The sequence below is a fragment of the Rhincodon typus genome, chromosome 31 (genome assembly GCF_021869965.1).
Source record: "Rhincodon typus isolate 14 chromosome 31, sRhiTyp1.1, whole genome shotgun sequence".
In the NCBI taxonomy this organism is placed as follows: Eukaryota; Metazoa; Chordata; class Chondrichthyes; order Orectolobiformes; family Rhincodontidae; genus Rhincodon; species Rhincodon typus.
This window is the reverse complement of record NC_063362.1, coordinates 16,581,127-16,605,260: the sequence shown is the minus strand read 5'-3', so window position 1 is coordinate 16,605,260 and position 24,134 is coordinate 16,581,127. Positions and strand designations below refer to the sequence as shown.

Sequence of the window (24,134 nt, the reverse complement as noted above, 5' to 3'; positions counted from 1 at the left end):
TTTGTCAGTGCTGTATTCACTCACTAATGGACCCCTAAGGTGCAGGCCGCAGAGTGCTGAAAGGGTCCTCAGGCCTCTGTTTTGTCCTAGGTGAGACAAAAAAATCAGAGTGCACATAGCACACATGACAAGAGCTATTAAAAGCCAAATGATGCCAGGTTTTTGTGTGCTAAAGGGGAGGAGGTTCAACTGCTCAGTTGAAGGCCCTGATTCCCCATCCTTCAAAAGAAACTATTATCAGCGTAAAAAATAAAAGACTCGAGTGTTTTCATTCACTTGGGCTACAATTACAATATATACTGCTCCTTGATTTTTTTTTTAAATGACACTGATTTCTGAAGTGATTTTTACTGTCTAAAACTAGGACTTTGTTTCACTGTTGGTTTCTGCAAGTTTGTGTGCAGGGTTAATACAGAATTTTTCATACAGACCACTTTTTCCTCACTAATGTTGGTTAGAAAACAATAAAAAAGCAAGCTGCAGACTCCACGTCCCTCTCTCTGCTGACTTTTTGCTGATCTGTCTGTCGCTGTCACTGACCTTGCTTCTCAATCTCTCTCTTTCTGTCTTGGTGTCTATGACTTTGTCCCGCTGCCTTTTTCTCTGTATCTGCTTCTGTCTTTGTCTCTCTGTAACTGTCTCCTTCTGTGTCTCTCTCTTTCTTACTCTGTCTCCTATTTCTACCTCTATGTCTGTCTGTATCTGTCTCTCCTTCTGTTTGCTTATATGGCTCGTTATTTGTTTCTGTTTCTCTGTCTATCCCTGTCCCTCTCATTGTATCTTTCTTTCCCTCTGTCTGTCTCTGCCAAGTTTTCTGTCTCTCTATCTGTCTGCATCCATCTCCTTCTGTCCACTCCCACACAGGTCCCCTGGCTGTGTCCTGCAGCAATGAATACGGAGTGAAGGCCTTTAATAGATTTCACAGATGTGGCGAGGGACTGACTGAGGCCCCATTAGCTCTGGGCCTGCGTAAGGTCAGACACTGGCAAAGATAAAGGGTTTGAAGATGTGAAAGGAAATCAGAGCCTGAGTTTGATAGACATTTCATCTGTTGCTGTACAGACTGGAGTGGGAGGGTAACGGTATCAGCTCCATTATCTGCTCACTCTGCATATACTTAACTCTCTTTTCCCCTTAACTTAGTTTATCCATTTTTATCCTCCAATTTTAGTTCCAAAGCTTCCCTCCCTCTCTGGGACACCAGTCACCCTCTAATTCCTTGCCCAAGTGGCCACTCTACATATATGGGCCCTGATGGTAAGTTCTATTCAAGCATTCAACCATGAAAGGCATCATAGCTGAGACTAATGCCTCCAGCCCGGCTTCCACAGATTGGATAGTGATCCAAAACTGGAAATACTACTGGGGTAGTTAAAGCCAAATAAAGTATCCCTAACCAATGAGGTAGCAGGCCCACTTACAGCACAGTGATGGAAGCTGGGTTTTCTGGTTGGGTACAGGGTAGTACAGAGTACATGAAAGGTGATGTCTCACCCTATAGTTTAAAGCCATCCTGTCTGCAGAATGTCACTGAATAGAAACATAAATTGCTGACTGGGATGCAGTGTGAAGTCAGTGGGGGTCAGTCATGTGGGCTATATCATATGGACTAAAGTATAAGCACTGCCTAATTTTTAGCTCTATCGACAGATTAACATGCTATTTACAGCAAGCAGGCCATTCGACAAACACGTCTCTGGCTGCCTTACTTCATGTCACCCTAACACCTTCCATTTCTTTCTGCTTTAACTGTTTCTCTAGCTTCCCCATAACTGGTCAACACTATTCATCTCAACTACTTCACATTGCAGCAAGCTCTATATTCTCCTCAACATCACAGTAACCAGGTTACTGCTGAATTTCCTTTATAATTTATTCTATTTATGGCCTCTAGTTCTGGTATCACCCAAGTGGAAACACCTTCCTCACATCTACCCAATCAACTCCTTTCATCATCATAAAGACTTCAGTCAGGTCAACCTGGCAGTTTTGCCTTTTTGAGAGACTGTCCAATCTTCCCTGTTGGTACCTTTTGTCCCCGCTGGTCTTAGTCTCCCAATTCTAGCATTATCTGCTAAAACATTGTTTAACTTTCTTCAATGTCTCTAAATCCTAGTTCTACAATGGAAATGTAACTATTGATATCTCTTGGTCAAATAGCAGAACTAGCAGTTCATCTGATGATATTTGTTTTGTTCTCTGACCCAAAGTGAGTTTCCACTGCAGTGAGACTGACCTGAATTCAGTCCAAGCGTTTCCTGTCAACCAGAATGTCATCCCCCATGGCCTCTTTTCCCATTGAGATCCAACTGTCCATACTCAAGGAGCACCTCATGATCACACCTTGGACAGAGAAGCATTGATCAGAATGGCACTGTGTCATTCCACCCCCACCCAACCAACCCTGACCTCTACTCCCCTCACAGTTCCACTACCATGCTCTCACACCTTGAGATCAGTTGTGGCTCGTTTTGTAGCACTGTCACCTTGAACTCAGGCCAGTTCTCAGTCCATGTTCCAATCGAGGACTTAATCTCAAAAATAAAGACTGATGTTCCACTGTGGTGTTGAAGGACTGCTCTATTGTTGGAAGTTCTGTCTTTCAGGTGAGATGTTAGGTGGAGCCTCTATCTGATCTCTCAGATGGATATTGATGGCACTATTGCAAAGTACAGCAGATTTATCCCTATATAAAAGCAGAAAATGCTGGAAAAATTCAACAGGCCTGACAGAATCTGTGCAGGGAGAAACAAGGTTAATGTTTTGTGTCCGATATGACTTTACTTCAGAGCCTGGAGTTTTGAGGAAGTGATGTTGGGCTTGAAACATTAACACCGCTTTTCCCTCTACCGATTTTGTGAGACGTGCTGAGACTCTCCAGCGTGTTCTGCTTTTATTTTCACATCCCCAATATTTTGCTTTGGAGTTCTCCCTGTTTGATATATATATATTCCTCAACAACTATCACATTGTGACTGCGGGAGCTGGCTGCGCACAAACTGGCGACTACTTTGAAATAGCAACTGCACTTCAGAAGTAATTCTTTCTGAAGCACTTCTGGGGCAGCCTGCGGTCGTGAAAGACGCTATATAAATGCAAGTCTTCAGAGCAGGGTTGTGCGAGCCCCTGAGCTCAGGAACGGCTCCCGCTGTGAAACCTGAGACACTGTTGGGGGGGGTGATCGCCCGCGACAAGCGAGCAAGTGAAGGCCAGAGCTAGCTGGTTGCAGTCACCCTGAGAGAATAAAACCTGACACAAGGATGATGTTACAGGGGGCTCTCGTGCAATTTGATTTCATTAATGCGTCCGCATGTCTCCATCCGTCCACATCTCACTCTCCAAACTGAAGCAGCATCTTTCAGTTCTGAGGAGCCCCTGAGTGGGTCTTAATGACAGGTTTCACCTAATCCCTTAACACCTTGTTTAATTAAACTTCACGGCCGATCGCTGATTCGCTCCGTGTCTTGGCCCCTATTTCCGCCCCCCCCCCCCTCAATTTACCAAGAGATGTATTTTTCCGTAATCCTAACCGCAGCAAACTCCTTCAGAAAAGACGTCCCTCTAATGACTCTTGGGCTTGTTTGGATTTATTATTGGAGAATGTGCCCCGGCTGCTTGACTTCTACTCACTAATTTACACATTTGTTCATGGTAGACTGCTTCACAAAGCTGCAATTTTTCCACTCTCACAGCCTCACAAATGACCACATCACACCTGCAAACATTGTTTACAGCTTCCCCGCCACGATCAAATTGAATTTGAAGGACGGTTACATTTTAAGCCCTTGAAAGGCTTTTGCTTATATATATTTTAGTCTAATCCTCTAGGCTCTAACCTCCTCGCTTCTAATTTTCATTTCGCTTCCTCTGGCCTCCTTTGGCAAGTTACAGAGCGATATGACTCTTGGCGACTTCAAGCTGTTTTCGGAAGAAATGTCAAACGGGAACAGAACTGGGTTCCACCTGCAGCAAGAACCGAACTTGCAAATTTACGCCGGTCGCCACTCAGAGCGGGGCAATACGAGTTTACGTGAGGCCAGATCAGCAGCAGCAGGGATGTGCTGCCGCCTCCTGGTGGCGGGTTCTGGGGAAACAAGTTCACATTTGGGCTGGCGGACAAGTGTTTCTGACTGAGAAGAGGATTCGTGGACTTACCTCTGACCTGTTGGGGGAATGTGGTCTGTCTGACATTGTGGGCATGCAGTTAAATTAATCAGAGGAGGAGAGAGCGTATCTACATTGATGACTCGTAGGGAAGGCTTCAAATCAGGAATGAGCATATTCTCTTAATTCATGCTTAATTTGTTATCTCTGGTAAGACCAGGCTACCTTATGTCAATGTTACAATGTGGGAATTTGTTAGAGCACAGTGTTACAGTTTGGCGTGTGTATTTATTTGAGTACTAAAGTGAGGGATGTATGTTGTATCAATGTGCTACAGTGAGGATGATGTGTTGTGGTTGGGGGGTGTGTTTTACCAGTGTGTTTCCGTGGGGGGGGGTGCATGTTATTTTCAGTGTGTTACCATGAGGGGTGCATGTAACAGGGAGGGGAGTGAATTATTTCAGTGTGTTACGGTGAGGGGTGTGTATTATATAAATAGCGTTATGGTGTTGGGAAGGTTTGATGCGTTGCCTGTTCTTAATTAGTGATCTCCATCAGTTCAGCAGTTGAGGAGCCCCCGGGTTAGGGAGGGGAAAATCAGCTAAGGTTCCCAGTTTCGATCATTATCCAGAAACTCCTGTGGGGAATTCCATGTGCCTGTGTCTTGGATGTGGACAGGTGTAGGAGTGGTTGTGATGCCTCACTTGGTCATATAAACTGCTGATGTTGACTACCCATTGTCACAGCAGGACCACTGGCAGGTACAGGGTCCAAGTGCTACCCAGTAATCCAACAGGGTACTGCGTAGTCCAGAGAGGATACACTGGGGAGAAAGAGTGAGAGGAATTCAGTGTACTTGGTGCATCATTGTGCTGTACAGCCCTTCATCACAACTTGCTGATGTGTTAAAGCCTCCAGCATCACCCTGATGGTGAGGCTGAGAAATGTTAGCAGGCTGTGACTGGTCTACACAGGAGCCCCACAGCGACCAGTCCATGACAACATTAAATATTCCTCGCCCTTCAAGAAGGGCTGGATCTGACATTAACCCCATCAGGGTCTAATTCAACCAGCCTAATCTTTTTAGAATTATAAATTGAAAATATCGTATATCACCTTTGTATATTTATAGGAGAGACAGCCGTAGGATTTTAATGATTCTGTTTAATAACATGGATCTTTACTTACATTGTAATCCCCTGAAAGTTTGCTGCTGCTGAGCCGCTGTATGCAGTAAGATCCAAGGTTCAGGCTGTTCAGTCCAGATTGAGTTTAGCTGATCTCAGCTGGGCAACGGCAGAGGCTACAATACCCATCAGCCCTTTCCCGTTCCAGATTGACAATCTGGAGTATGCCCCAAATTTGTACTCGTGTGCACACTGAGGGCAGAATCTCGTTCACATGTGATTCACTCTATAATCTGCAAATGTTTTTCATTGGCCATCACATTGGATCAGAGTTAAATTCCACTGAGGGGGTGGTTTTAGTGGAAACAACAAAAGCAAATTTGAACTGGAAGCTTCACACTGGGTCATGGGCTTTGGTCAATCACACAGGGTCATTTGCACTGGATTCCTCAAACTAGCTCCTTCATTCTGGATCGTTTCCATCTGATCCTTCACAGTGGATCCTTCAATCTGGATCATTCAGACTGGGTCCTGTAATGGCTTGGGATTGAGATGTGGGCTCAGAACAGTCAGTTTGGCTGCTCCATTAACAGTTGTTCATGAGACACTAGTTACTGCCACATCAATCAGAGTTGCTTTGGAATTAGAAAACATTGCTGTGGTATCAATATTGTGCCACATAAATAGTATGTACTGTATCTTTGATTGAGAAGGAAGGTGTGAAATTTCCCCTGGCACTACACCTGATTTACAAGGAAATTACCTAATATTTTATTATCACCCACTTTGTCTTTCCATGAGGAGTCACGGGAGAATAGCCATACGATGCCTTCAAGAGGAGTTTCTATCTATCACCTCTCATTAGAAACATCATGGAGGATTGGACTATCCCTCAGCCTAATCTTGGCCCTGTCTGTGGTCCATCTTATTTTGGTTGGGTCCTTGGACACCCTCAAGGAAGAAGTTGTGTGTGTCATTCTTTGAGCACCATTCAATCCTGACTCTTTCTTTTTACTCCTCAATAGGCAATCGCTTGGATGATGGGACCTCGGACGTGGAATCTGAGCCTGATCTCCCTCTGAAACGAAAGCAGCGACGCAGTCGCACCACATTTACTGCAGAGCAGCTGGAGGAGTTGGAGAAAGCCTTTGAGAGGACCCACTACCCAGACATCTACACTAGAGAGGAGCTAGCCCAGAGAACCAAACTCACAGAGGCACGAGTCCAGGTGAGGTCACCAAGTAACACCATGTTGTGTCCAGAGTCAACAGCGCACTAACAAGGCATTCAACCCAATATGTCTAGACTGGCATTTGTACTCTAGGGGCCCTGCTGCATCAGCATATCTTTCTATCTTTTTCAACTCAGCAAAGCAGATTGAGGGAAGATTTTGATAGAGGTAGGCAGGATTAGGACAGATTTAGAGATGGGTGATTGTTCCCAGTAGCTGATGTTATGAGGACCAGGGAAGAAAGATTTAGGATTTTGAGAAGATCTCACATATACACAGTAAGTGGTAATAACCTGCAACCCACTATCTACAAAGGGGATGGAAGTGGAGTTGATCAATGATTTTAAAGGAAATTGGATGGACACTGAAGGAAATAAATTACTTACAGGGGTCCTGGGATACAGCAGGGGAATGGAACTTACAGGATTGCTCTACAGAGACCTGACATAGATTAAATGGGCTGAATGGCTTCCCTCTGTGTCATAATTACTCTACCTGATAAGAAGAGAAAATGCAACATTTTCAAAGTCACTGACACAGGAGAGATGCCATACTGACTCTAGTGAGAGGTGTTGACTTCTTCCTATTGACATATTTCAAACCGCATTGCTGGGTTTCCTGTGGCAGTGTTAGTTCTGACAAGGCTGAAAGTTACAACTCAGTCTCAGCAAGGCTAGAAGGTCTGATAGAACTAAGAACTTGGATATTGCTGAATAGAAGACGCAATTCCTTAAACGTTTTTGCCTTGCACTCATCAGGACAATTCACAGGAATACCAATTCAAGGGGGGGAAAAACCTTAATATTTGTACCATATGAAAGAAAAATATTGATTGGTTGGCCAGTGGAGTCTGATTGTTAGAGGCATTGCCAGGGATAATGCATCAGTTAACAATGGCATTGTTTAAATTTTAAACCAGGCAAGTTGATTCTGATTGGTCAAGCATTGCCCTGAAAAAGAATCAGTGAATCACTGTCACCTATTTTGTTGAGTTTTTCCTCATGGCTCAATCAATCTGCATATAAAAGGGCTTCCCAAGGCACTCAAAATCTCTTCAATAACATCCCTAAAGACCCTTTCCATCCTGTCCTCCAAGTCACTTTCTAGTCCATGAGAAAGGAGCAGTGTGTAATGGAAGTGAATTGGGGAGGAGGTGAAAACTATTGATTTGCTGTACTGTGGGAATAAATAAGGAAATGGTTTGGTCAACTGACACTTAAAAAGCTTATCAAAAGCTTTATCATTTATCTAGTGGTACATATATTGAGTGAATAAGCAACAAGTTGTTTAGGGTTCTGTTTGTTAGTTCTATGATTACCACAAGGCTCTTGGGAGCTGTTTCAGGAACAAACCTCAGCAAAGGTCAGTTTCTGCTCCTGCAAATTGCATGGATATAACACCCACAACCAGTTTTCATAGGGTAAGGGCAGCATCATGCCCGGCATATCACAGGACCTTCATGGAGCTAAAATTTACCAAAGCTCCCACAATTGTCTAAACAATATTGGGGATGAAATCGGCTTTTGCTAGTAGCAGGAAATGAGCTTGTATGAATGGACCTCACTCTCAAATCCATTGACTTAAATACGAGAGAACGTTGGGTCTTTGGTTTAGAATTAAATGTGGATTCATTACTAGCCCGCTGTGTACTGCTGCCAAAGGCCAATTTGACTCCCTGCCAGAACATAGTTGCTCAGGTGCCAAACATCCTCCAATAACTCCTCATTCCTTTGTATGCTAGACAGAGAGTGTTGCTAGGGCATTTGAGAGTGGGGAGCACTTCGGCTGAGCCAAATACTATCTTCATCTAATGTCCACATACAGGACAGTGATCAGGAGAAGGAACCCTGTTTATTTGCCACACTGTTCTTGAGGCCAATTGTGCAGCTCCACTGTTACCTGGGCTAAACTCAGTTAAATTAACAGTGACCAGGCTGTTCACCTGGGATTGTAAAGGTGTGCATGGCTCAGTTATGTAACAGTTAAATATTCGCCAGCTACCTTGGAGACATTTTGTTGCATCGCATTGGCATGACATTCTTCACCAATGTGACTGTACATTTTTAGCCCAACATTCAAACTGTTTGCAATATAGAGAACTTTTAATTGCATAAACTCTGAGATTGTGTGGGAAGCTCATCGGAAGACAGATAATTTGGAAATTGACCTTTGAGTTGGTTCTCCACTTCTTTTTCCCTTTGAATAGAGAGTCCAACTGTGAGAGTAGGATGAATGAATTTCTCCCATTGGGTTTAAAATGTCACTGACTAACCATTGTTGCTAAAGAACATTGGTGAAGAGACTGGGAGAACTGGGCAGAAAGAGGGGCTTTTGTAGAGGTGAGTAAAGAGAAATTGGTCCCATGTGGCAGAAGTGTTGTTAACAAGATGACAGAGTTAAACAAACCAGAGGCAACATGGGGACATTGTTTTCTTCAGATGCAACAAGTTTGTGATGTCTGAAAGTTGGAGGACAGAGACAGTGGACATAACTTCAACAGTGTCATTCAAAAGGGAACTGGAAATATTCGAAAGGAAAAATGTTAAGAGCTATGGGGACAGAAGAGGGGAGTGGAACTTTTAAAGAGCCAGCAGAGGTATGGCAGACTGAATGGCCTCTTTCTGTACAATATGGTTCTGTGACATAGACTTTCCCCAGTCTCATTACTGGGTTTATTTGGAAATGAATTATTTGGACTCTAATTTCTGCCCATCTCACCTTACACTGTGGTGTCAGTACAGTCATGACATTTCCTCTGTTTTGGTTGGCTTGTGAGATTTCGGTGCAGTTTCTGAGTTGCTTGTTTTAATGTCAGGATGTCCTGTTTGAAACAGGACAGTTGAACTGGAACAACACTCATTGACAATTTGAATGATTCCTTGACAGAACCTCCACACAAAACAGCAAGAGCCAGCTGTTGTGGGAGTAAAGCACAGACCTTTGGGCCAGAACAGGACTGGAGAAAGTTTTTAATATGGCCCTCTGGCTTGGGCAAGACCCTGGGATAAGGTGGCATTTTGTGGTGTTCTTACAGTCGCAGCAAGTTGTTGTGCCCAGGGGACTGCTCCATCAACAAGAAACTCAAAATAACAGATGTCAATGCAAGCTGTATGAGGTTGTAGACTTGCTTGCTGAGCCGATGTGTTTGATTGCAGACGTTTCATCGCCCTGCTAGGTAACATCGTCAGTGCGCGTTCGGTGAAGCGTTGGTGTTCTGTTCCGTTTGTTATTTATATCCCCCAGTTTGCTGGGGTGGTTGGCATTGCTTCCTGTTCTGTTTTTCAAGACCTTTTCCTCCCACACCTCACATTATATACCAGCACTACTCCCCAGCTATCCGTCAAACACTTCCCCAGCAGCAGTTCTTCACCTCAGTCTCCAAGGATTCCATATCTCTGAAGAATATCATTAGTCAGATGTAGTACTTTGAATAATAGAATCATAGAATCCCTACAGTGTGGAAGCAGGACATTCAGCCCATCGAGTGTACATCAACCGTCGGAACAGTATCCCACCCAGATCCACGCCCTACCCTATCCCGTAATTTCCCATGACTAATCCAACTAGCCTGCACATCCCTGGACACTATGGGCAATTTAGCATGGCCAGTCCACCTAACCTGCATGTCTTTGGACCGATGACAATGTTAGGTTGCACTTGGTGATATTAGATTGGAGGCAGGCATCCTCTGCCTTGTCTTTATTTCTGAGGCTACCACAATGAGTTCTCTGGCCCTTGCCTGCATGGTTGGGGGAGGTGGGGGTTGGGGGTGTGTGGTGGACAGGCTTTAGGCTGTGTAAGTGCTACAGTGATTAATGTTTACAATCTTTCAGAAGGCCCCAGAGAGACTGAGTGATCGACACTGAAATGTAGAAAATGTTTGAGGGATCGGTGGACTTGAAAGTGGTGGGAAGAGGCTGGATCTGGCAGTGAGAAATCCTTCTGGAATGCGTGCTCACAACAGCTGTCGTCTTTATTCTTTCTCTCGACAAACAAACTTCTATTTAACTTTTTTACCCCTTAAAGCTGAGATTTTTTTTGTCATTCCACTCACTTGGAAATGAAATGAGAGTAAAAATGTCTTTTAGCTATCTTGGAGTATATTAGAGTTATGGAATCTTACAACCTACAAGGAGACTGTTTGGCCCATCATGCATGTGTCATCTCATTTTAAATATCTATCCATTTATCCTCTTCCCTGGGCCAGAGTTGCTGAGGTCACTACTAGCTATCTCCTTTGGCTTTCTGGTGAATCATTGCTGCTTAGTAGCATTGTCTATGATTCCTTCCATCCCTTTGCTGATGATTGATAGTAGACTGATGGGGCGGTAATTCACCATGTTGGATTCTTCCTGCTTTTTGTGGACAGGTCATATCGTGAGTAGTATCCACATTGTTGGATCAATGCCAGTATTGTAGCTATACTGGTGCAGTTTGGCCATGGGTACAGCTAGTTCTTGAACACAAGTCTTCATCACTACATCAGAGATATTGTCAGGGCATGGTCTTTATTGTATCCAGTGCCTTTAGCAGTTTCCTGACAGCATGTAGGGTGAATCAAATTGCCTGAAGTCTGGAATCTGTGACAGTGGAAACCTCAAGAGGATGCCAAGATGGCTCAACCACTCAGATCTACCAGCTGAAGATGGTTTCAACCTTGTCTTTTGCACTGATTTACTGGGGTCCCCCAGCATTGCAAAGGGGAATGGTCACAGAGCCTCTTCCTCCCTTTAACTAGTAATGATCCACTGCTGTTCACAATGGAATGTGACAAGTCTGGTTTTGGGATCACTTAGTTGTGATTACAGTATACTGGTTTCACTGTTTCGCCTGAAGGCAGCCTGTGGCTTCACCAGGTTGACACCTCTCTGTATCTGAGCCCTGACTTTCATTTAATAATGAGACCACTGGGAACTGCACTCATTGCCAAAACCAATGGCGACATGGAGCAGGGAATAGTGCTATTCTGTTTTATCGGCTGTACACTCCTTTTTCACGCAGTAGGTCTGTGTGTGTGTGTGTGTGTGTGTGTGTGTGTGTGTGTGCGCGCGCGCGCGTGTGTGTGTACGTGCACTGAAGATCCACGCCCTTTGCAGTCAGAATGTCACTTTAAATACTTTCACCTTTTGAGTCAGAAGGTTAAAAGTTCAAATCCCTTGCCTTGAGCGCATACGCCAGGCTGAAACCCATGTGCAGTACTGATGGAGTGCTGCATTGCCAGAGGTGCCATCTATTGGATGTGACCATCATAATACTTTGGTCTTGTTTACTTTCTCAGGTCAGTGCAAACTATCCTGTGGTGCAATTTTGCTAAAGAGTGGCAGAGTTACCCAATTGCTTAACAAGCATCACTGAAACAGTTGATCAGCCCATTGTCAGTGCACTGTTTATAGGACCTTGCTGAGTGCAAAATGGTTGTGGTGTTCCCGACATTACAAAAATGACTATACTTCTAAAGTTCTGCATTGGCTGTAACAAGCTTTGAAACATCCCAAAATGTAAAAGGTTTTTCTTTTTTTTGTTCTTTCTTCATCTTTCTTACTCTTTTTCTTTCTGTGTGCAAGTGTAACCCCAAATCCAGCCTCCATTTCTGAGCTCCCTTTCACTGGTTGCCTTTGGTGATTAATGTGTTGCTAATTTATTAGTAAGAGTGGATTTGTCATCACCGAGATTCTGTACAAATGAACAGTCACGTTACAGACTAATTTCATTTGTGGGTGAATGAATTTATTTAAACAGCAGAAGCCATGTGACACAAATGTGTTCTTCGATCATGGGACTGACACACAGCCGGCATACTGTGGGAAGTATTCAGTTTCTCTCCTGTGTGCAAGGAGCAATGATATCATTAACACTGTATGACCCCAGCTCACACTGCAGAACTGGGAAAGAAACAGAGAACTCAGAGAAGGAGCAGGTTCATTAGAGTCTGGTACAAGAAGAAATAAAAGACTGCTAAACCAGATTGCTAAATTCTGAAGGGTGATGGCCAGCTTACTTATCCATGGCCTTCTTGTGCACAATCTCATTCTAACCTTGTACAATCATGTAAGATGTCTCATAATGGACTCAGAGCCTGTTTTATGTCCCTTCCATTTTTATTTCCATTGATTTCAGTGAGCTGTAAATCAAGGGCTAACCCACAGTCACTCGTCTTACACCATTGTGCAAAGTCAGGAGCCATCCCACATACTGGGTCTCTGATACACTCCATAATGTACCATAGAAATTTCTGAAGGAAACAGTAGCCTGAGGGTCCAAAATGGCAATAATCAGGCACTGTCTCATTACCAAACCGGAAAGGCTCCTCCTGTCATAATCTCAATCTGGCCAAGCCCCCAGAATTATTTGAACATTTATGACCCTTTCACTTGTAAAGCCAGGAGATGCATGAGTGATCCCAGCTGTCCTCCCAGCAGCCTTCTCTCCATCAGTTTCCCCTCGCTCCCCACTCCTTGTCTCCCATATCCTTCTCCTTTCTCCCCTGTTTCACACACTACCATTCACCAGTACATTCTTCACTCCGTCTAAAACCCAACCTCCTCTTCCCTCCATTTCTCCCTCTTTGCCTACTCTCCCCAAGTTGCCTTCTCTGTAGTGGTGCCCCAATTCCTACCCCTGTCTTTAGTCTAGGATAGGCACAGTGAAGGTTTATTTATTTTTAACTAAACAGCCCAAAGAGGTCATCACACATCTGCGGAGCAGGTAGGACTTGAGGAGCAGTGAAGGTATTTACCTGGAGGACTATCCTAATTGTCTCTTTCAGGCACTGTCAGACCTGCACCCACTTCCACTTCTTTCTGCTTTTGCTTCCATCTTGCATTACATCCCAACCTTTAGCGAGGAGGGTTCACAGGGTTAATAGCTGCAAAGATAAAACATCTTGAGAATGATGACAATAAACAAGACCAATCTGAAATACTCTGTGAGGAATAAGTAGCTGAATCAGGGATGTCGGAGGAGTCTGTGATTGGGAAGGTTTTTGCAGATCCCACTCCCGCATTGTGTGAGCTCTTGTGTTTGTAGCTACGCTCTGTTACACTTCAGCACCTGGAAGACAATTTATCTTCATAAAACAGGCAGGCTCCAATTGGGGGCACAATGCTGGGCCTCTCCCTTGTGTAAGAGAACACTTACTAGCTTGTCTGACAAATTGCAGGAGCTGATCCTTATCTTCAGCTCCTGGTGTAATTAATCCCAGATTCTCTGTACTGACACAAACCTACCTGCCGGGCCGATACTCAAGTCTAAAAAAAACACTTTTACTGCCTTTATCTCTCACACTGTCATTTCTTACCCTTCTCTCCTGGCTCATCATGGTTTTCTCCAGTCTTGCCACACCCCATGCAAGGTCACCCATTCGATTAGATCCAGGAGGTCTCTTCAGATTACACCCAACCTGTTTCCATCCTCTGCCATTAGTTCCTTGACATGTCCAAACTCTTGGGAAATCCTAGAGGGTATTGCAATCAGTTCCATCCACCCCAACCGTCCCCCGAACCCCCGTCTCCAAATCGTCTCCAATGCCACTCTTCTTTCTGTACGTCCATGTTCAAGGGCAGAAATACAAATTGCGGGCACAGGGCACCTTGACCATTTGTAATCTGTTTACCACCTCAGGTTAAAGATCTGAGCGCAGGCTAGGGATAGAAGCGGGGCCTTTGTGTGTGGTCCTTAGTACCATGCCAGGTTCTGGATTGGCTTTGGGAAGAGATAAGCTCCATGTCTTGGTGGAGGCAATGGCTTAATTGTGACTTCACTGCATGAGTAATCCCAAACGGCAGGCTAATGCTGTGGGGACACTGGTTTGAATTCCAGCATGGTAATTGGTGAATCTTTAATTCAATACAACTGTGGAGTGCAAAGCTAACCCAATGGTGTTTATTTAGGGCTCTTGTGGTGTAGTGGTTGTGTCCCTACCTCTGGAACAGGGACAAGGGTTCAAGTCCAACCTGCCCCCCAGGCATGTGTAATCTCTGAACAGGTTGATGAGAAAATATCTAGATTTTCCCCTCAGTGATGGAGTATTAAGCCGACAGCAGGAGTGACTTTGACCTACATGACATCTTGTCCTGTCCCCAACCCCGGTGCCTCCATCGCTTTGCTGTGAAGATTACATTTCGTTATCAAGAAACCCATTACCTGCAGTGAGATATAAATACAAAGAGATCATTATTCCTCACACAGTCTCTATAATCAAGAGGTAGAAATTTCTACCTAGAGAAATTTCAGCCTAGAGAGGTTGTCCTCTCTAGGGACCCCAATTAGTCTCAGACTGTCAACACCATGAGGTATCACAAGGGAAGGGGTTAGGTGTAATAGCATAATAAACACTGTCCCCTTCCCCAGGAGGGATGAAACTCCTTGCAATTGGAATGATCATCCAGCTGAACCTGCACAGTGCACACTTTCAGTCCTTCTCATAATGAGGAGCCTAATGGTGTTCATTTTAGGGCTCTTATGGTAATGTCTCTATCTCTGGACCAGGGGCCTGGGTTCAAGTCCAACCAGATTATTATCTATGACGGAAAATGAATAACTTCTTCATGTGTTGCCAATGTGGAAAGCTAGATTCTGGTCATACACTGTCCACAAACCATAGAATCCCTATAGTGTGGATGCAGGCGATTCAGCCTATTTAGTCCACACTGACACTCCGAAGAGCATCCCACTGCCTTCCCTATCCCTATAACCCTGCATTTCCCATAGCTAATCCACCTTGCCTGCACATCTACAGGCTGTAGGAGGAAACTGGAGCACCTGGAGGAAACCCACGCAGAAAACCCATGCCGACAAGGGGACAATGTGCAAACTCCACACAGACGGTTGCCCAAGGTGGAATCAGACGTGGGTCCCTGGCGCTGTGAGTCAGCAGTACTAACCACTGAGCCACAGTGCTTCCTGCGACCGGTGAAAACTGGATGGGATCTGAGGCTGATGATATCCAGAGTCAGAATGCCCATTAACCTTTCAGTGCTGAGGTTGATCAACAAGAAATCACTCCCAAAAATAACTACAGGCATTTTAATGACAGTTCCTGCAGAACTGTTACCCAAGCAACGATCAGGGTCTTTGGGAAACGATGGGAGAGGAGAGCCATCAACAAAGGAGAGGGAGTAACTGCAGTGCCAGCTTTGAAATATGATCCAAATTGGAAAATGGCCAGTTTGGTTTAATTTCAAAAATACACTTTATTCCTAAAAATCTCTTTACAGACGTATATGGTCACTAAAACAGTTTGGTTCAGTACAGTAGTATATGAAGAATCAAACATTGGAGTTTGACTCAAACAAACCAAAGGCATTTCCTACTTATACAAGACTATATTTACTTTATTTTGACACATCGGGAGGGTCCGATAAACGAACAGACCCCCATTTAACTTCGGCAGAAAGACCTGAGTTGATGGTCTTTTCACCTTGTAGCAGCTGCCCCAAGCTTTAGTGCGTCCCTCAACACATAGTCCTGCAGCTCAGAATGTGCCAGTCTGCAACTCTCAGTCGAGGTCAGCTCCTTGCTCTGGCAGACCAAACAGCACGTTTCACTGAGTTGATAGTCCAGTTGATTCATGATCCCATTCTCTGAAACTGCTCCATCCTTAACTGCTCCAATATCTCAGGATTCTCTTCAACTACAATGTAACTCCTTTAAATATTGTTACTGTGCAGTTCCCCATCCAAAATACCCCACACCCCAACGATCTGAGAAATACCAGTTCTTTTAATGACGGTTCTTCTGACCCACTCCTTTCCTGACTGTGAAATTTAATAACCTGGAATAGAATGTAGTTAGAGCCATTGATAAGCTGGGTAGTGCAGGCCCAAATGTCTCAAGTGTTACCTTGGGGTGACGCACTGTCTGATTTGTCCAGAGATTTCTTTCTGAGGCTGGGTTCCCCACTAAGCATTTACCCTTCTCAGGGATGGAGTTGAAGAGAACATAAAGGGGAGAGGAGGGGTTTTGTAGACAGGATGGGTCAGAGTTCAGCTCTCTTGCTGAGAGTTGCAGTGAAATCTATCCAGTGGGGGCACATGGGAGTGTCTGATGTTGACCTGCAGTAAATATCCCACTACAGACCATTATTTGTTTTCTCACAGTCGGATTCCGTACACCAACTCTGGTCTTCTCTCTGTGTCATTCTCCATTGCTGCTCTACCCCATCCCCCCATCACCAACCTTGGCCTACCTGCAAGCACACAAACCAGTGTAGAAACAAGGAATTCTGAAGTTACATTTTTAAGACTAAAAGTTACGACTGAGCACTGCTCACAAAATAATTGTCCTCATATTTACGGAATTAAACATAAGTAATGGAACAAAATCCATGATTCTGAGGCCTACTGCAGTAGTGCCTGAGGAACTATGACTTGAAGCCTGCATTGTATCCTAGCAACAGCGCCTGTCCCATCACAAATGTTTTTTGTGTCCCAGTTTTGGTTCAGCAATATGTCATTTAAAAAAAAAACAATGACCTGGGACTATTGGGCCCTGGCAATATATCATAACTGTAGTATATCTCTAACATAAAAGCTTCTGAAGAGCTCCTGACCTGCCATTGAAACAGACTGGAGTTAGGCTCAAGATTCACTGAGGCCCCGAGATAAGGCCTAGCAACTCCATGCAGCTGACAGTACTATTTTAATCGTAGAAGCATTCGATAGTAATAGAGTGTATCTGACTCAGTCTGGGTAAGGTCTTTTAATGAATTGTAACAACAGTGTAAGAGTGACTAAAACCTGTTACTTCAAGTAACATGCCATAATGTCAGTCCATGTCTACGTCCTTTGAACATCTTCATTCAGGATGGCAACAGGTAAGTTTAGAGAGAGATTCTGAAGTTAGGGAGTAGGAAGGAATTTTACCTCCTGTTTCCTTGGCAGGTTTCACATGTGGGATAGAGGCACTCACAAGATAAATTGTCCATGAGTGTGAAGGGGACTAATTTGGGCTGTGGGAGGATTAAAAGGGTGGGAGGAGTCCATTATAGGGCAGAAAGAAGATAAACTGAGGATGGGGTGCAACTGATTGACCACCTTCCATGCTGTGTGTATTTGGGTTCTTTGGAAATTGTGTCAGTGTTTTCTACTTTGGCCTGTTTTTCTCCAGTGATGTCATTTTCAGTCTGCCCGAAATGTGCTGCTATTGGAGACTAATTCATTTCCAGGTTTACCAGTCAGCATTTGTTCTTGCGGTGGCCACTTTGAACTGAGTGTTTTGGAAAGTAATCTCGTTACAACTGAATTCTGTGCTCTGAAAAATGTCATAAATTAATTTGAAAAGGCGTCAGTCTTTGCTGTGAAGCCAGGCTTCGAAGCAGAGTGTAATCCCAACCGGGCTTACGATGAGTCGCAATTTGGCCTGTTTTTGTAAAACAAAAGATCTCTGTGTAGCTGGAGGCTTAACGCAAACACTCCCACTCCCACTCACAACTGTTACTGTCAATTTTCATTTGGAGGCAGTCTTGTCCATTTCCCACTCAGTTCCCATATCGGCCAAGACTTGTGATTCATGCCTGGGTGAGCAGCTAACCTAACCCACACAGGCTAATTCCACACTGAGGTCTGTCTCTAAATATTTTCACACACTCGATTAGTGTGCACATGGACACATTTGTGATGCACTTGACATTACCTCACCTCTGACCCTCAGAAATCAATGCTCTGCATGTTTGTTCTTAGGACAGGGGTCACACTAGCAAGGCTGTACTTATTGCCTATTTTTACTTACCCTGAGGGTCAGCCAGGTTGTTGTGGGACTCACAGACATGTCAGGGCAGCAGGTTCCATCCTCCAAAGGACCAGTTGGGTTTTTATGACGATCCAAGGGCCTTCACGGTTATTTTACTTTGTTCCACCTTTACTGAATGCAATTGCTGTTGTGGGATTTGAACTCTCAGCCTCTAGTTTACTTCATTTCATATTATTGTGTGAAGAATTCATGTGTGTGGGCATGTGTGCTGGTTAAGCATTTACCGGGCTGTGTCTAGGTCAAGGGTTTCACATGTGTCTGTAGTGGTGTATCCACCAGTACCACTGTGGCTCCTTACATCTCTGCCTACCTTTAAAGGCCCCCCACGATCATGTCCTTTTAACATGCTGCAGCAACAATCAGAGATATTAGAGTCACGGGCCATGGAGTCGTGTCACTGGGCCAGGGGAAAGGAAGGATTCCTGTTCCGTACCACTATCCCAGACTCTGGATGGATGTCTTAACCTGCACCAGAGGGCAGCAATGCATCCAGGTTAGCTGTGATTCCATTCAAGGTGGAATAGCTAGATCAGTACTGAGCTGCACAACTGCAAGGCGAATGCTGGGGTGAAATAGAGTCAGAGTCATACAGCATAGAAATAGGCCCTTTGGCCCACCATGTCTATGCTAACCAACATACACCAAATTACACAATGGGCAGCACAGTATCTCAGTGGTTAGTATTGCTGCCTCACAGCACCAGGGACTCGGGTTCGATTTCACCCTCGGCGACTGTCCGTGTGGAGTTTGCACATTCTCCCCGTGTCTGGATGGGTTTCCTCTGAGTGCTCCGGTCTCCCCCACAGTCCAAAGATGTGCATGTGAGGTAGATTATAGAGTCATAGAGCTGTACAGCATAGAAACAGACCCTTCAGCCCAACTCGTCCATGCCAACCAGGTATCCTAAATTAATCCAGTCCCATTTACCAGCATTTGGCCCATATCCCTCTAAACCCTTCCTTTTCATATACCCATCCAGATGCCTTTTAGATGTTGTAATTGTACCAGCTTCCATCACTTCCTCTGGCAGCTCATTCCATACACGCACCACCCTCTGCATGAAAAAGTTGCCCTTTAGGTCCCTTTTAAATCTTTCCTGTCTCACATTAAACATATACCTTCTAGTTTTGGACTCCCCCACCCCAGGGAAAAGACCTTGGCTATTCACCTTATCCATGCCCTTCATGATTTTATAAACCTCTATAAGGTCACCCCACCAGCCTCTGACACTCCAGGGAAAATAGCCCCAGCCTTTTCAGCCACCCCCTGTAGCTCAAACCCTCCAACCCTGGCAACATCCTGTAAATCTGAATTCTTTTAAATTTCACAACATCCTTCCTATAGCAGGGAGACCAGAACTGCAAGCAGTATTCCAAAAGTGGTCTAACCAATGTTCTGTACAGCTGCAACATGATCTCCCAACTCCTATACTCAATGCACTATCCAATAAAGAGAAGCACACCGAACGCCTTCTCCACTGTCCTGTCTACCAAGGTCTCCACTTTCAGGGAACTATGAATCTGCACTCCAAGGTCTCTTTGTTCAGCGACGCTCCACAGGATCTTACCATTAAGTGTAGGCCATGTTAAATTTCCCATAGTGTCCTGGCGTGTGCAGGCTGGGTGGGTTAGCCATGGAAAATGCAGGGTTACTGGGATAGGGTAAGGGGTGGGTTCTGGGTGGGGTGCTCTTCGGAGGGTGTGGACCCAGTGGGCTGAATGGCCTCCTTGCACATTGTAGGGATTCTATGATACACTAATCCCACTTAGCTGCACTCAATCACAGCCTACTATACCCTGCTCGTCCGGATGCTTCTTAAATGTTGTGAGAGGACCTGCCTCCACCACCCTCGCAGGCAGCACATTCCCTATATTTCACTATCCTCTGGGTGACAAATGTTTCCTCAGATCCCATCTAAACAACATACTCCTCACCTTAAATTCATGCCCTCTGGTCTTAGGCATGTCTGCCATTGGGAAAGATTTTCACGATCTACCCTATGTATGCCTTTTATAATTTTGTATACCTCAATCAAATCCCCCCTCAGCCTCCTTTGCTCCAGGGAAAATAAACCCAGTCTATCCAGTCTCTCCTCATAACTGAGGCTTTCCATCCCAGGTTATAATCCTGGTGAATCTCCCCTGCACCCTCTCCAGTGCAATCACCTCTTTCTGGCAGTGTGGCAACCAGAACTGCACAAAATTTTCCGTCTTCTGTAGCCTAACCAATGTTTTATGAAGTTGTAACAAGACTTCCTTAGTCCTATATTCCACATCCTGGCTAATGAAGACAGCATCCTGTATGCCTTCTTCAGCACCCTGTCTGCCTGTGCTGACACCTTTAGGGGTCTGTTGACTTGCCCACCAAGATCCCTTTGTTCCTCAGTACTGCCTAGGGACCTACCACTCACTGCGTATGTCCTTCCCTTATTAGACCTCCCAAAATGCATAACTCTACACTTATTAGGATTAAATTCCATCTGCCATTGCTCTGCCCAATTTACCAGCTGATCATTATCAGACTGTAGCCTGAGACCATCCTCATCACTATCAACAACACCACCTACTTTTTGTGTTTTCTGCAAACTAACTAATTACAGCCTCCACATTCACTTTTAAGTCATTAATATAAGTAACAAACAACAAAGGTCCCAGCTGTGATCCCTTGGATATGTTGCTGTTCACATGCTTGTAATCATGTAAACAATCCTCCACCATCACACTTTGCCTCTTATTTGCAAGCCAATTTTGGATCCAGCTTGCCAACTTGCCTTGAATCCCATGGGATCTGGCCTTTTGCACCGATCTTTCATGTGGGACTTGTCAAAGGCCTTACTGAAGTCCATATAAAAGCCTGTAATGAAGGAACTGTGCTCCTAGTGAGATCTGCTGTTTCAAAAGAGATGAGAAAATGAGAGGGAGAAAGATATGCTCAGCAGTTGGCTGTCTGGCTGCCTGATTCAACTATTTCAACAACCTAGACAATCTGTGACAGTCCAGAAGCAGTCACTTCACTAGGAGACTGGTCCAGGGCCCTGGAAAAAATCAGTTTCTCCTAGTTTATTTGGTAGAATTAGTAGGTGTGTAGAAAAGTGTACATAACATCAACAACTGACATTTATATAGTCCCTTTGACATAGAACAATCATCCCCCAAGCCACAGTTAGTTCAGCTGGCTAGGTAGTTAGCACATGGTTCAGAATAACGCAAACACTGAAGGTTTGATTCCCATTCCAGCTGAGGTGGGCATTGTCTCCTTGTCCAGCCCTTGAGACTGAAGGCAGTGGCAAACCCCATCTTTACTCAGAAAACAGATCAGGAGGAAGCACCAACAGACAACAAGCCAAAAAGTTGCCTTCAGCTAGAGCACATGAATGAATGAATGACTAAAATCTTAAATGAAGAGAGGATGAGGAAGACAATTCCAGAACGTAAAATCCAGGTCGGGGGAAGGGAGATGGAGAAAAGCAGAACTGGAGACACAGCTGCAAAGAAGAGAAGGCAAACAAGAGAATTGACTTTGCCTGTGATCAAGACAATGGCAGGGATTAGAAAGTAGTTACATCCAGGAAAAACATTTCAATTTCGAAATTCAGCATAACAGGACATATAGAATAAAGGGACTCTGCCACTTTCCCCTTGATGTTTGTTCTCTGGTTTCTTATTTTAAAAATGTACTGTCTGGAAGAGTTATTGCATTTGGTAATAGTGGTTGGGCAAGTTACTGTGTTTGGTAGTATTGTTTGGACAAAGTATTGTGTTTGGAAATGTTGATTGGATGTGATACTGATTGGATGAGTTACTGTGTTTGGTAAAATTGAATGAGTTATTGTGTTTGGTAATATTGATCGCAAGTATTATTGTGTTTGGAAATATTGATAGGAAGCATTCTTGTGTTTGGAAATATTGATAGAAAGCATTCTTGTGTTTGGTAATATTGATTCTCCCCTTTGCAGGTCTGGTTCAGTAATCGACGAGCGCGATGGCGTAAACAGGCTGGAGCCAATCAATTGGCAGCATTCAACCACCTGTTGCCAGGTGGCTTCCCACCCACTGGAATGCCAACCTTGCCCCCATACCAGTTGCCTGAGTCATCGTATCCAACAACTACCCTCTCCCAAGGTAAGAGCAATCTGCAGTCCAACATGACGGTTTGCCAAACAGATATGAGAGGCGCTTGTGGTGCACTGGCTGCCTTATTCAACCACTTCAACAGCCTAGACCATCAGGGACAGTCCAGAGACAGTCACTTCACTAGGAGACTGGTCTACGTCCCTGGAAAAGATCAGTTTCTCCTAGTTTATTTGGTAGAATTGAGATTCAATTGGTGAAGACATTGGGATTTAAAACGCACTGAGCATTTACTGCTGATGTGGAACTCCCCTCTTGTTATCAGACCCATTGTCTTGTTATCCCACTAATTTCACTGGAAGCATTACCGACTGATGGTGTCTACCGAACAGCTGTCAGAGCTTGTGGAACTGAATCCACAATGTGGGAATGAGGGGAGGGGAGAAGAATAGTTGGGAAGAGAGATGGGGGCAGTCAAAGGGGCACTGGTGAGGAGATAAAAGAAGGGGATGGAGAGGTGAAACTTAGACAGGGCATGGGAAGAGAAGGCAGAGGGTTGCAGAGTAGGAGAGAATGAGGAAGGGCAGGATTGTGGGAGAGGAAAAGCAATGCATCATGGGTATGATGTATCAGACTTGGCTGTGTGACTAAACACTTGTTGTATATGATTGGTCTCAGATGGAGGGAGCACTGTCCACAGACCACAGCCTCTCCCACCCTCATCTATGCACCAGAGTGGCCTGGCAGCAGCAGCAGAAAGTGGCTCATATGGTTTAACGTCCAATCGACACACCTTCTCCAGCTACCCCGACAGCTTCATGAACGCATCAGGACCCAACAACCCCATGAACCAGGTCAGCAATGGACTCTCTCCACAGGTCAGCCTTCACACAGTCACTATCCTGAACATCTGTTGGGGCAGCTAGTCATCATCAATCCCCTCCCACTGTGATTAAAACTCAACTCCTGTCCAATCAATCTATAAAAGCAGGGGTTTCAGGCCCATGACATAGGCAGCAGAGTCAATGTTCAGTACAAGCCCTTTCCTATCTTAATCCCTCCTGCATTTGAAGAAACTCAACCTATTAGTACAACCCAGACTTTGTAACAAGATAATGAGAGTCTGGCTTGCAAGCTCAATGGACAGCTTTGAGAATCTAACAGTCCACTCCAAAAACTCAACCAAATGACTGAATCCATTAATTAAATAAACTAATTGCCATAGTGCGGGAAAATGCCCAAAGAGTTTGTTATTTTTTGGGAAATGTATATTCCTCCTTTAAAGTTGAAAAGCTGAAAGAAGAGTTGATCCAAAGCAGGACATGATGGTTAACCAACAGCCAACCAGGCTTTAGGTCCTGGATGTTGAAACTAAGGGAAGACTATTAGATTGAAGGACATCATAGCATGAGATTGAAAGGTTCAGAGAGGAAAATGACAGTGTGTGTATTGATTACAGCGCAGTGGAGACTGCAGGGCCATTTAGACATTCAAAGGCACAAGAGAAGTAACATAAAGATTAGTGTCCTTTAGGGAAAGAAACTGCCATCCTTACCCATTTTGGCTTTTATGTGACTCCAGATCCACAGCAAACTAACTGCCCTCTGCAATTAGGGATGAGCATTAAATGCTGACCTTGCCAGTGATGCCCTCATCCTGTGAATAAATTAAAACAAAACATTGATTGATGAACAGAGTTAGAACACTTTCCTCCAATATAGAAGTGTGAGAGTCAGCACTGTCAGGAGGGCAGGGGGAGCTGTACCCCGGGGAGAGTCAGCACCTTCGGGAGAGGAGGGGGAGCTGTACCCCAGGGAGAGTCAGCACCTTCAGGAGAGGAGGGGGAGCTGTACC

At 44.6% G+C, this 24,134-nt stretch overlaps 1 protein-coding gene across 5 annotated transcripts in view; it reads left to right on the top strand.

Moving 5' to 3' along the window:
* The window catches only part of LOC109923956 (paired box protein Pax-7), a 120,714-nt gene that overhangs the window by 60,820 nt on the left and 35,760 nt on the right, over positions 1-24,134 (top strand). For all 5 annotated transcript variants that reach the window (XM_048615221.1, XM_048615225.1, XM_048615223.1 and 2 more), the window contains 3 exons: positions 6,257-6,459; positions 22,166-22,331; positions 22,959-23,158. In XM_048615221.1, the coding sequence (XP_048471178.1) occupies positions 6,257-6,459; positions 22,166-22,331; positions 22,959-23,158 (569 nt within the window). The remainder of the gene's footprint in view (positions 1-6,256; positions 6,460-22,165; positions 22,332-22,958; positions 23,159-24,134) is intronic.